General features: G+C 30.7%; 1 protein-coding gene across 3 annotated transcripts in view; it reads right to left on the bottom strand.

Annotated features, from left to right (window-relative positions):
* Positions 1-957: 957 nt before the first annotated feature.
* LOC113377363 overlaps positions 958-14672 on the bottom strand; it is a 30043-nt gene continuing 16328 nt past the window's right edge. For all 3 annotated transcript variants that reach the window (XM_026617657.1, XM_026617658.1, XM_026617659.1), the window contains 5 exons: positions 11511-11616; positions 10054-10224; positions 5239-5421; positions 4777-5068; positions 958-2407 (listed from right to left, as the gene is read on the bottom strand). In XM_026617657.1, the coding sequence (XP_026473442.1) occupies positions 2149-2407; positions 4777-5068; positions 5239-5421; positions 10054-10224; positions 11511-11616 (1011 nt within the window). In that variant the 3' untranslated portion in view covers positions 958-2148. The remainder of the gene's footprint in view (positions 2408-4776; positions 5069-5238; positions 5422-10053; positions 10225-11510; positions 11617-14672) is intronic.

Here is a 14672-nt window from a genome sequence, read left to right as displayed (position 1 = left end):
ATAAATTTAAAACCATAGATGTATTATCAAACTATTATGTTTAAACTAAGCAATTATAGAATTTATATAGATAATTCTGTAACTTGTATTGTTTTGAGATTGTTAGCGTTATTGTTTAAGTTATAAACACTGATATTGCTATTATATTATGAATAATTATAAATAATTTAAAACTTACATGAAAACGTTATCAATAAAATAATATTAAATTGTTCATTTGGTTTTAGTTATTTCTATATGTTTATCCCCCAATTAATTTTGTTTTGTAAATATATTAAACTGCTTTATTCCCTAATGCCCGAAAACCCCTATTTCAATATTTTGAATAATAAAAGCTTCAAACTATCATAACTTTTATTTCGTGAATTTTTTGTTTCTTTTTGAATAAAAAGTTCGTGCTGTAAAAATTGCAATTACCACAATTTTCATTTTGTTAATCTTATATATTTCACCCTTTTCAACGTAAATCAATTTTTGATTTCTTAAAATAATTGGAAGCAATCAAAATCTACAGAATCTACGTAATCCTAAATTAAATGATGAATTCAAATTTCCATACAGATAGTTTATTTTTCATTTATTTTTAAGTTAATAATAACTTTTAATTACCAAATGAAAATTATAATAAATAAAATTCAATAGTATGCACAAAATAATATTTTATATTTACATTTAAAACCAAACCTCCTCGTAAAACATCCATCAACTTTTCAAATAAAACTACTTACCAACTATATGAAGGTTCATGAATGATTGTATGAAATAAATAAATAAATAATGGTGCATAAATGAAATTATGATACATATACTAATTGTAAGTAAAAATAATTTTCCATAAATTCTTATCATTATATACTTTCTGCGTTTTGAAATCACTAATGTAAAGAAAATAAGAAAATTATGATAGACAAACTTTAAATGCAAAATACTATAATTTTTTTACCGGTCTTAACATGATATAATTTCCAAAGATATCTTTTTTTTATTCACTAATTGACAAACCAGTGGATGTTCATTAATATTAGGTTGTCAAATATCTCCCTTCCGCTTTTTTGCTCTTGGTTTATAATACAAAAAGGCGGAAGGGAGATATTTGACAACCTTATATTTTATGAACATAATATTTAATAATACTTAAATATTACGAAACTATATATTTTAGATTTAGTAAAAAAACACCGGTATACAAATTTAAAGCTTAAATTTATAATAATTGCTAAATCTTATAGCCATGTGTGAAACAAAAATTGCATACAACAATGTTAACACAGGTCCACATAAAAGTAGTGGTTCCAAAGTATTTTTACCGCTAAACACGAATCTAAAATCAAAATTGGGGGTCAAATGGCAAAAAATTGAAATAAAAAATTAAAAATTGAAAAAAAACAAAATCAGATCTACTGCATTATAATTAAAATCTCATCATTTCTATCGTTTTCTATAAAGTTTTAATCAAATCATCTATTGTATAATTCAGCAGTAATTTGCAAACATATTTACTCCCTATTTCCCCTGGGTATTCTGTAAATATGTTTGAAATTGAATATCTGAAAATATGTTTGCAAATTACTGCTGTATTCTACAAAAAAAAACTAAACCCTCTTTTCACTCTGATGTCGCCACTCCAGCTGCAAAATACATATTAATTCTGCAATTCGCGAGTGGAAAGGATTAATAGATCAATTAAGTAAATACTTAATAATTATTTAAGGTAAAAAGGGCCAGGAAACGACAGAAATTATAAGCACACCTAATACAGACAACTTTTTTTTGTGGACCAGTCTTATAAGTATAGTAACAAACTAAAGCAACAAAACAGTTCAGTGTTCTTTAGAAAAAACTGCGTATCAATTTTTATATTATAAATTTTGTGATTTATAACCGATTCTAGTACTAACATCTTAAAGGTCTACATTATTGGCAAAACAGACGTGTCTCCTAGAGAGACGGAAGTGCTGTCATTGCATCCTCCATCACCAAATACTCAATTTAATGCTGACTAAAGGTGAAGATCCTAACATAAGCAAAGTAACAAACCACCCTAACAACAGAAAATCTGATCATCTGAACTCATTCATATGTAACCGACAAAATATTTTTTCAATTTATATTATTTTGCATTTAAAGTAAAAAATTAAAGACTTTTTTTTAAGCTGCGCAGGGCACCTGTGTGTATCGGAGACATGCTCCTATGTTGTCTTCTGGGCTGCCTTTGCCGGGTTCGCCTGGTCCGAAATGAACTCCTATACCAAAAGGCGTAACACTCGACTCCAATCTGCAAGGCGACATCGCAGCATTACACAGAGACAGACCACAATGAACTGGCTCGCACAGGGGCGATGGTTGGCCACCTTCGGCGCTAAGAAAATCCTCCACCACGCAGGGCATCGTTATTCGATCTGTACATCTAGAAGGAAACACAAAAAAATTAAAAAATATTTTTAATTTTCAAAATCAGATTTGGATTTATACAATACCGCCAGAATGCAGTTAAAAAAAATCTATTTTTAAAAGATTCATTCAGAACAAAAATTTAATTTACATTAATACTTTCATTTCCACACGTTTTTTATATTATAACAAATAATCCTACAAGCTTGTTGTGCGACTTCTTGATAAAATGGTTTTACAGATAGCAATCCAACGGTTAATCTTACTCTTTTTGATGAATTTATTATTGAGATTAATACCGATGACTTATTATTAGATACTCCAATGCCGCGTAAAGGCTAACTTGAACACATGCTGCTATCTCTATTTTCAAGTGAAAACCGATGTCTGTTGTGAAAGAAGTGAAAACCGGGAACATCTGGTTTGAAACCCCTAGCTCTAACCAGTAATCCACGATGAAGCCATATTTCAACACAATAAAAGAAAAAAACTGATTTAAGCAAGAGTTACCAATAAGTTAGTAGTTACCATTAGTAGTCCTGTGTGAGCACAATTACACGTTGATTTTTCCAAAAAAAACGTGCTTTTTGAACATTTAGGAAATGCAGAGAATTTTCCATTTTTATTTACATTGATATTTCTATTCCATTTTTAATGATATTATGTTTTACAAATTTTTTTATAATATTAAACCTTTTGCATACAAACACCGTTTTGATGGATATAATTATCGAAAAATAAGAATCAACTAACTGATCTACTTTTACCTGTAAGAATATAACCTTTTTTAAATTCTACCTTTTTGGTTATAAAGGGTGGTGCAACTTCTTGAAAAAAATTCTAGTAGAAAATACTAATATTTTGAGAGGCACAGTTTCACAAGTCTCTAATAGCAGGTTTATGCACCATGCGGTAGTAACAAATCTAATAGATTCCAAACTTGGATTTTAAGATGATTCGGCAAAATCGCAAAAAGTTTCTGAACACAACTAGTGGGGCGCATGGCATCGTGCCTTAAGGCAAATTGCTGGAACTTCCCGTACCAAAAATTTTTTTTTTTTTAAATATTAACATTTTTGAAAAAAATTTACTCTGAAAAAATTAGATTTTTGAGAAACTATAAATTTTTGACAAAAACTTACTTTTTTTGGAAAAAAAAGACTTTTTGAAGAAAAATTTATTTTGAAATATTTTGGAAATTCTGAACATTTTTCAAAGCAATCGTACTGCTTTAACTGCATAGAGACGAAATGTCGAAGGGCGAAAGCGCCGCGTTGCCGTCTAACGGATAAACATTGGTACGGAACCCATAGGAATGTAAACAAAATGTATACTTATTGTTAAAATCTCTATAAATTATCTGATAATTTGATGTGAATATGTATATTGATCATTTTTTACCAACAAATGGTATTTTTTTTACTTTTTTTACTAGATCTCCGAAACCGCTAGACCTTCATGAAAGATCAGTTGATCATTGATCAGTTCTTCATCTTGTTAATACAAGTAAAATGTTTTTTGAATTATTCAAATCGGACTCTCCGTTCTCTTAAAAACTGAGTTAACGTTTTTGGCACTTTTTGCCCCATACCTTCGGAACGGCTAGACCTACTTTCGCCAAAAACTAATCAGCACGTCTCCTTATCACGAATCGAATGTTTTTTAAATTATTCAAATTGCTTCATCCGTGTTCCCGAAATCGTCGACAAAAATTTGTATCCGAACACATACACATACACGCACACGCACACACACACATACACGCACACACACACATACACACAAACATACATCAATTTTTTCTAAGGTATACCAAAATGTTCAGAAGGTTTTGAAACGTAAAGATATATAAAAATTTTCATTTTCGATTTTTTTGCGATTACTATAACTTGCTCTACGGGAAGTTAAAAATGTTGCAACGTTTTTGACAGACAAATCTCCAACGGGCTACTATAACAGTCTTAATAAATATTTAGCAATACTTCCAATATTGAGTGTAGTTTCATGATATTCACATATTAATAATCTGATATCATTCTCACATTTATTAGGAGTTTCACTACTACATAAATATTGTAGGTAAATAATGTTTATTATAATAAAGTTATAAAGTGAATGATTTAATAAATAATGTCTAGGTTTAAAGAATAATAGCTTGCTTACAACAATTAATCACGATTTTTTTTAAATAGCAGTGATTGTCGAGAATAAGGATACAGTGAATGCTCTATATAAGTCGATTTGTATGATATTGTTTTTAAATGTCAATTGCTCTTCAAAAACAATAAACATAACTATAAAGAATTCTTTCTATTTTAATTAGGCATTAACATCGAATTAAATAAGGTAATTGTCAGCTTTTATGTAATATTATTCATTACTTACTGAATCGGAATAAACTGCCTCGCTGATCTAAAGAATGACGGAAATGAGAACGATGGAAAACGGAAAAATGAAGCAAAGCCTCCTCCACCAGACCCTTCATCGTCTTCGGCGGCAGATTCCTCGTTTGCTTCATCTGCAGGTTCATCGGCTTCTTCAGCCGCATCTTCTTCAGGTTCATCTTCAGTGCCTTGATCATCTGCAGCAGCTTCTTCTTCGCCTTGCATTTCATCGGCACCTGGCATGTCCGCTTCGGATGATCCGGCTGTCTGCATGCCATCGGCCGAACCCGATCCTAAGACAATGATAAAGGTGCATAGTAAATATTATAATCGAAATAACTTATTAAATGTATAATTAATAATCCATAATGTGTAATAATCCAGCGATAATAATAACTAATAATAAAATTGCTTAATTAGTAAAGTAACAAGTAAAAATATAATTATTACAATTCAATTCTACCTGGTTGACCGGCCTGTGACATTTGCCCCATAGTAGTTTGCGGCTGCCCTATCCTGAAGGAACCTTCGTGACAAGGTTCATATGCGATGGAACACATACCCTGCTCTTGACGCACACAAGCTCTATAGTTCTGATCTGCTAGATGTCGACCATTTGCAGCATAGTTCATTGTCTGTATTGTTCCTTGAAAACAAAAGTTCATTTTACATTATTTTCTCAAAGTTTATTATTAGTTAAGACCATGCCTATTTATCTATGGTTAAGACAATGTTAACATGAAAGCATTCCTATTATTTAGTTATTTAGTTTTTAACTTTCCATAGGGTAAGTTATAGTAATCGCAAATAATAGAAAATGAAATTTTTTTCGTCTCTATGCTGTTAAAGCATTACGATTGCTTTGAAAAAAGTTCAGAATTTTCAAAATAAAAAAGTTTTTTTTCAAAAAGTCTTTTTCCAAAAAAGTAAATTTTTGTCCGGGAAGTTCTTGTATTTTTCCTTGAGACAAGATGCCATGCACCACTAGTTTTTAATTCTTTACTTATTTATTTTGGGAATTTTATGCGATTTATTATATTGAGCAAATCATGCTAAAAGAGCCAAACAAATTGTAGCTTTTCATTAATATAACTAATATTTTAAATTTCTTGAACTATATTGAAAAAACTAATTATATCTGTATTTGTATTATTTCATCATAGTTAATAATTAAATTCAGAGTAAGGTAGTAAATAACCTTGAAGATTTGTGTTCCAAAGTAAATTTTGCCTTCATTTTGACAACTGACAGAATAAAGTTCATCTTAAAAAAATAGAATTATTTTGATTAATTAAATAACCGCCGATAAATTTACCGCACAGCATCTTGTCTTTGAAGTTCTTGTTATTAATTTATTATTACCATGTTATTAAATTTGTAAAATGTTTTTAATTTATATTTTGTTTATCTAACATGGCTGTGCCCATAGATAAACAAGTGCCATAATGAGATATATCATACTTTCTTTTCTAACCTTGTTTTAAGTCATCATTCAACACTTTTGGCTTGAGCCAAACAGGATACACATATATATATATATAAATATATATATATATATATATATATATATATATATTAGGGTGGTCCTTAAAATGGTAATTTTCGAATTTTCTTGCTCCTAGGGGCTCAAATGGTTCCAAATTGATAAAAAACAATTCTCTGAAAGTTTTAGCTCTTAATATTAATGTTTAGATAGAGCGCAATTCAATCAAACTTCGTATGGAAAGAGCATGGAATTTTTTTTAATTTAATGAATCTATTAAAAGATTCTCCAAGCAAAACTATATATAGGTATGTAGCATTTTGACCTAAGTTGCATGAACTTTCCAATAGCTATAAAAGATTTTAATCAACACTAATTGAGATTTAGATATTTGACAATTGATTACAAAAAAGAAGTTTTCGATTTTGCTATAAACTGATCAATGCGATTTAAAATTAATATTTTTTTAACACATTTATAATATTTTACTTTAATAATATAAACATTATATTTTAAACTCAGTAAACCACTATTCGTATGAACTCTAACGCCATGCTAAATTCAATTAAAAACGCAAAAAATAGCATTTGCAAATAAACTGTTCAGTCGCCTTTTACTAAAAAAAAAGTCTTCTAACAAAAACTAACCAGTTATTTTTTCACACACGATCAATTTTTTATAATCGGTTCAGGATGTTTTAAAAAAACGTAGACAAAAAATTTTGCAATTTTCTCGATTCTAATAGTTCGGTGGTCTCGAAAAACGGACGAACAAATTAAAAAAAGTTTAATACAAGTAATAAATTTTTTAAAGCACATTTGTAAACTATATAATGCAAACATTATTCTTTTCTTTATAATATTATAATTCACGTTGAGATAAAAAGTGAACAAGTGCTTTGCTTGATTCACCTTTTTGGGTATATAGAAATAACGATGATCAAGATCATGGATACGAATGGCCAAGTTCGCAGAGATAGGTAATATATAGATAGTAATAGTTGTCGGACGGGCTATGCCCGGAAGTTAATTGCATTACTTTCTTTACTCATATAGTTATTAATTTAGACTATATTGCGCAGGGAGAGTTTGACGATAGCACCCACGATGACATCTGTGGGTGAATTTGTAAAGTTGAAAAATTTGAGAAATTCACCTTAGTTCATTATCTAAGTTTCATTAATATTTTGATGCAGATTTCGTACAATACTCATTGTATATTTGACAATGTCCAAATATATTTTTTGAGAAATTGTATCAATTTAAGAACATTGTATGGTAGATAAAATTCATAAAAAACTGGTTGTACGTGTAATTATAGCTTAAGGCAAGTTGCATAAGCTTGTCGATTTGTGTAAATAATTGAATGAATAGAAATTTAAAGTTAGCTATTCAGATAAATTTCGAACATATCGATATTTTTCGAACGATTTGTTTGAAATTTGTTCCGCATTTTTGGCTAAAATGTAAACGACTTTGCAGTTTTCTGCTAATTCTAAAGAAACGGTTTTACTGTTCGTCTTGTAAAATTGGATAAACGAATTAAAAACTAGTAGGGTGTATGGCATCATTTTCAATAAATTGATGCCGGCAAAGCTGCCAAGAAAAAACTCCAGCGAGTGCGATAACTGCGACAGACCATTCCATTTGAAGTGCGTCGATATGACCAACTACGCCTGTTTGACGGGCACCAATTGCGCTTAAAATCTTTGCTTGAATGCTGCAAAATGTTTTTTTCAAGAATTTTATCATTCCAACTTTATTAACTTCCCGTAGGGTAAGTTATAGTAATCGCAAAAAATTGAAAATGCAAATTTTTATATATCTTTACATTTCAAAGTTTTCTGAACATTTTGGCATACCTTAGAAAAAATTGTTGTATGTGTGTGTGCGGATACAGGTTTTCGTCGACGATTTCGGGAACACCGATCAACCGATTTGAATAATTCATTCGATTCATATTGATAAGGAAACGTGCTGATTAGTTTTTGGCAAGGCAGGTCTAACCGGTCCGAAGATACGAGGTAAAGAGTGTCAAAAACGGTAACTCAGGTTTTAGGAGAACAAATCGTCTGATTTTGATATTTCAAAAAACATTTTACTTGTATTGACAAGATAAAAAATGATTAAATTTTTATGGAAGGCAGGTCTAGTGGTTCCGGAGATTTAGTAAAAAAAATTTAACTAGTGGGGTGTATGGCATCGTGCCTTAAGGCAAATTGCTGGAACTTCCCGTACCATAACGAAATATTCAAAGAATATTGAATGTTTTCAAATAGATTATTATAAATATTGAAATATTGTCTAATATTTATAAGAATTATATAAACTGAATTGCAAAGTTGAAACTATTTGTTTAAAGTATATTAGAACCTTGGTCAGAATTAAAAATAAAATTTGAATTATTTTCGATATACAAAAAAAATTTTAGGAAAAAAAAAATTTGAAAAAAAAAATTGAAAAAAAAAATTGGAACAAAAAATTTTCTTTTCCAAAATTTATTATTTTGTTAAAATAAGCAGAAAGTTCTTTGAATCATTCAAATCGGACGCTTAGTTTTCTTAAAAACTGCCATTTTTTGCACATTTAGCCTTGTATCTTCAAAATGGCTGGACCTGCCTTTGCTAAAAACTAATAACCCCTTCTCCCAATCATTACCAATTGAATGTTTGTTAGATCATTCAAATCGGATGCTCCGTTCTCTCAAAAACTCGCTTTCTATTTTCTGCACTCTTTGCTCTTTATCTCCGTAACTGCTGGACCTGCCTTTCCCAAAAACTAATCAGCACGTCTCCCTATCGATAGAAATCGGATGTTTTTTTAACCATTCAAATCGGTTGAGCGGTGCGCCCGAAAACGTGGACGAAAAATTGTATTCATACATACATACATACATACACACACACACACATACACACATCCATTTTTTCTGAGGTATGCCAAAATGTTCAGAAACCTTCAAAACGTCGAGAAATGTAAAAATTTTCAATTTCGATATTTGGGCGAATACAATAACCCTAAGGGAAGTTAAAAAAATGCTATTTGGCGGTCAAAAATGATCATTAGACATATGCACATCAAATTATCAGATATTTTATGAAGATGTCTACTTATTAACTTCCCGTAGGGCAAGTTGTAGTAATCTCAAAAAAATCGAAAATGAAAATTTTTGCATTTCTCGACGTTTCAAAGGTTTCTGAATATTTTGGCATACCTTAGAAAAAATGAATGCGTGTGTGTGTGTGCGTGTGCGTGTGTGTGTATGTGTGTATGTGCGTGTGTATATGTATGTGCGGATACAAATTTTCGTCGACGATTTCGGGAACACCGATCAACCGATTTAAATAATTCAAAGAACATTCGATTCGTATTGATAAGGAGACGTGCTGATTAGTTTTTGGCGTAGGCAGGTCTAGCCGTTCAGAAAATACGGGGCAAAAAGTGCCAAAAATGGTAACTCAGTTTTTAAGAGAACGGAGCGTCCGATTTTAATAATTCAAAAAACATTTTTCTTGTATTGACAAGATGAAGAATTTTTCAAAAAAAATTTTTTTTTCAAAAAAAAAGTAGTTTTTGTCAAATTTATGGTTTCTCAAAATTTTATTTTTTTTCGAAGTAAATTTTTTTCAAAAATGTTAATCGTTTTTAAAAAAATAATAATTTTTGGTACGGGAAGTTCCAGCAATTTGCCTTAAGGCACGATGCCATGCACCCCACTAGTTTACAAATGGTTTTGAATGGAGCAGTTTTCCTGTGGCAATGCATCCATGCCCTTTATAGATTTCACTACACATACCATTTACTCCAGTGTAGAGCTGCAGGCAACCGTTGGGAGCTCGTTGTTCCGGCGCAACTTGGATCATGCGTATTTCCCATATTCGAGGAAAACTACGAGCCATGCTACTAAACGAAAGTCTGACGTCGCCGTTCTCGGCGCGACTCTTCGACGGTAACAGTTCGAAATATACTGCAAAAATTTGTACAAGTAAGTAAGTTAGTATGTCATGTTTATGCATCTTATTGTAGAGTCTACAAAATTTAAGAAAGTATTATTTATGTATAGGATAACTCATAATAGCAAAATACATGTTGTTATACCAATCTGTATCATTTCTTTCTTTGGCAATACATATTTGAAGTAAAACTTCTTTAGGCGTGACTAGGGTGTAGATCCGTACAAATGCAACGGACAAGCGTTACGGCGGAGTCGACTGCCAATGATTCATCATTCGCTCTCGATGATATCATTTCTATACAAGTCGATTGTGATTAGTCGTCGTGTATGTGAATAGAGATCTGTCGTTGTATGCGTACCGGCATCAACGTTATATGCGTTCCGATATCAACAAGAAAATCGGCATAGATAAATATACATTTTAAAGTTACATCGTAGTACAAATCTTGGTTTAATAAAAAATGCCTGAATAAGAAGAATATTTTACCCTGTTACTTGAAAATAATAAAACAAATTAAACATTTGTGCCGTGTACTATACCTAAGTTTATTGATTAGAAATTATTTCTATATTATTCGTAGTTTCTATAAATCTTTGAAGTTATTAAAATGGAAAATATTTTTTAGACAAGACATTTATTTCAGCTGTTCAAAGAATTAGATTATATCGCCAGCGAAAAAGTAAAAAAAAATACAAGCAGTCAATAAATGTATGTTAATTTTAATTACATGAAGTTCTTCAAACGCAATTACATGATGAGTGAAGTTGCAAAAACAATATTTGTTTAGGCGTTGTTTAACATAATTCACTGTGTAAAATAGAAATAAAATATTCTAGAATTTATTAATCAGCAATTACTTCATTTAAGGTTCGCTTCTAATAAGGTTCGTTTCTAAATGCTAATTACAATGACAAACCGATCATGTCATATTTGAAGTATGGCTTTAATTACATCATTGTTTCTAAATATTATACTTATTTTTAATGCCATTATAAATATATAATTTATAATTTATCATTATATGAATGTGTATAATGATTAACACTGTTAAACGTGTGCACATATTGCTAAAAAACAGTAGCAAATAAGTTTTACTTCAATCGCGTGTGATCCTTACGCGCACTCTTTTTTTCATAGTTTTTTAGTTCAATTTAATTAAAGTAAAATAAGTAAACTAAATGAGCTATATTTTAGATATTTAGTTTGATAGACGTTTTTAATAATTACTACATGTTTTTAATTTCTGAATGAAAATAAAAAAAACATAAAACGATTTGTAATTTTTAGAAAAACCCACCGTGCTGGCCGTTGTTCTGGCCACAAAGTCGAAAGTCCGGCGTTGCACCACCGCTGATAGTAAAAAGATCCCCATCGCATACACCAGTACTACGATTGGGTTGACCCTGAAATCAAATAATAGTTATAATAATATTAAAATTAAAAATTTAAAAATTAATTTAATTATTACCGATTGGGAATTCTATATATCCGTATTCAACTGTTTGAGTACGAAATATTAGCAACTTGCAAATCATTGTATGTGCAAAATCACTCAAAAAATACTTGGAAAATATATCAAAAAAGTTTATATAATATGAAAATGTAATATCAGGAACAGCTAAAATATTAAATTATTTGTTAATACATATAAAACAAAAATGTATTTTAAAAGTTTAAATAAATAAATTTAATTGTATTTATGAAAGATAAAAAAAATAATTCTACTTTTATTAGTAGTAATCACTGTCTCTGAATGTTGTTAATTATTTTGTTATTATTAAGAGCAATCAGATTTTAATATCTTTACAAACTTCTTATGATGACTCCTTAATAACGCGGCTTTTTAGAAGGCAATTGAATTATTGACCTAATTCTATTTGATAATTTTTTTAATAATTTTAACTCAAAACTTTTACAGAGAAAACCAATGCCACTGCTTAATATGAGGTTGTTTGCGCCGCACCTGTGTAGGTTGTCGGACCTGTAAAAGGTTTGTTTTTCTACTTGGACAACACGTTTCAAATTTAGGCAATCGGGCAATTCTGACTCATAAAAAGGCCGATGCAGGCAATAGTTTCCATTAAAATCAATTCATTCCGCGCCTTTCATTCGTTCAGTTACTTTCAGTTCCTTTCAGTGTTCGAGTCGATTTATTCCGTGGCTTTCATTCATTTTGGTTTAATTCATTCATTCAGTTACTTGCAATCAATACATTCAGTTCCTTTCAGTGTTTGTTATCAGTTCAATATTATCAGTGGATTAAATTTCTATTGTGTGTCAAGTCAACAGTTATTTTTATTTGTCAGTGTATTCGAATTTCTTTTCAACCTATCCAACCGACTACGCTGATGTTTCCAGATCCAACCAAATAGCTGCCGCGGCTTGGACTTCCAAAACAGATAACATTTTCATACAATATTAATTAGTGTTCATTTTTGTTTTTTTTTCATTTATATAAAATTTATATAGAATATATTTTAGTTTATTATTGATTACGGAGTAAGAAGAATTTGATTTTTAATTTATATTTGTTTACCATTGGTTTTTGTTTTCTGAATACATTTAATTTTTTTTATTTTTCCTCGAAGTATAAAATACTTCGAAAGGGGTTGAGAAACCCCCCAACATCAACATTTGGTCCTTCGAGCCGGATCCTAATTATTATTAGGATTAATTGGGTGTATACAGAAAACAAAAATATATAATGGCGCCTAAAATCGATATTGGTGCAGAAATCGCACGTTTAACCGCCAAGAGAGAGATGTACTTTTCAATTGTGCAAGAAACGTACGATCTATCGCAACAGATTGATGTATCTTCAAATAAGACACAATTTCTTGAAAATTTATATATTACTGAAAATGCTCGTGAACAATTTATTCAATTGTGCGATGAAATAAACAAATTAAAATATTTAGATAATCCTAGTTTCATTCCGGAATATTCCGCAATAAAGGCCCTTGAAACGATGTATGCCAAAATAAAACACGCTGAGAAATTATTAGATAATAAAAATGCGCATAGTTCTTCAATTAAAGACATAGTACCCAAACAACATTTACCGTCCATTGAAGTACCTAAATTCTCAGGAGATATTCAACAATGGCCATTATTTTATGAAACATTCAATTCACTAATTCATGAAAATACAGAGTTAGATAATGTATCAAAATTTCATTTTTTAAAAGGAGCGTTACAGGGTCCGGTTTTAAAAATATTTCATTCTATACTACCGACCGCAAATAATTATCAAATTCTTTGGGAAGCGCTCATAAAAAAATACGAAAATAAACGGTACTTAGCCACCAATTATTTCAAACAACTATTGTCATTCAAAACCATTTCATCTGGACAAATAAATTCATTCCTTGAAAAATTCGATACCGCGGTGCAAGCGCTCTCCCAATTGAATATTCCCGACGCCTATGATTTCCTTATTACGTCACTGGCATTCTCGAAACTCGATCCGTTTTTACAAGAAAAATTCGAGCATTTTTATCAAGGTGAGTTTCCCAAATACCAAGACCTCCTGCATTTTCTTCAAAAGTCACAACAGGCAAAAAATCAAGTATATGGTATGACCAACAATTTCACTAATGACAAACCCAATTACAAAAACACTAAAATTAGCCGGTCATTTTTGTTAAAAAAAAAATATGATAACAAATGCTTTATGTGTCGGAAACAACACAGAGTGTTTACTTGTTCAAAATTTCTATCATTGAGTATACCTGAACGGCGATCCCTTATTCAAAAATTAAACTTATGCGACAATTGTTTGGGTCATAAGATAACGACTACGTGTCGATCGAATAAAACCTGTTTATTATGTAACGAACGACATCACTCGCTATTGCATACTGGTAGCAATTTTGCGAGTCATTCTTCATTCAGCGCTCGAAGCGAACACATCGATTATACAATACCTGAGTACAATCAACAAGCATAATAAACAGCATTTATTTAGTCACAGTTTAGTGTAGTGTTTGATCTAGTAAGTGACTTTACTAGTGAATTCAGTGCTTTTTAATTAAATATAGTGCTCCCGTCAGGGAGTACTATAAATTATCACTCCACAATACCAATTGTGGAATCATTTAACATCATTCACGAAGACCAAAATAATTCTACTCAACTAGTTCTGAACCAGATGACTACAAAAAGAAATAACGATGATGCAGTAAATAGATCAACATTGTCGGATCCAACTCCCATTCCATCAACAAGTAATTTGTCTTCAATAGCAACAATGGATCCAGAGTCCACTGCACGCGATGTGATTGATTACACGAATAAAAACCCATGGCAAGAGGTAACTTCCGCTAAAAGACGTCGCCCGAACAACGCAGTAAGTAATGAAAGCGTTCCCATAAAATTAGCCAACAAATTCAGCGCTCTAGAAAACAAAGTTTCTAAACCATCAGACGAGGCAACAGATAATAAAAAATCTACTCCTCCG

This window comes from Ctenocephalides felis, unplaced genomic scaffold (assembly GCF_003426905.1).
Source record: "Ctenocephalides felis isolate EL2017-DRISC unplaced genomic scaffold, ASM342690v1 CF-g0.4_SCAFFOLD_01886, whole genome shotgun sequence".
NCBI lineage: Eukaryota > Metazoa > Arthropoda > Insecta > Siphonaptera > Pulicidae > Ctenocephalides > Ctenocephalides felis.
This window is presented reverse-complemented; position numbering and strand designations above follow the sequence as displayed.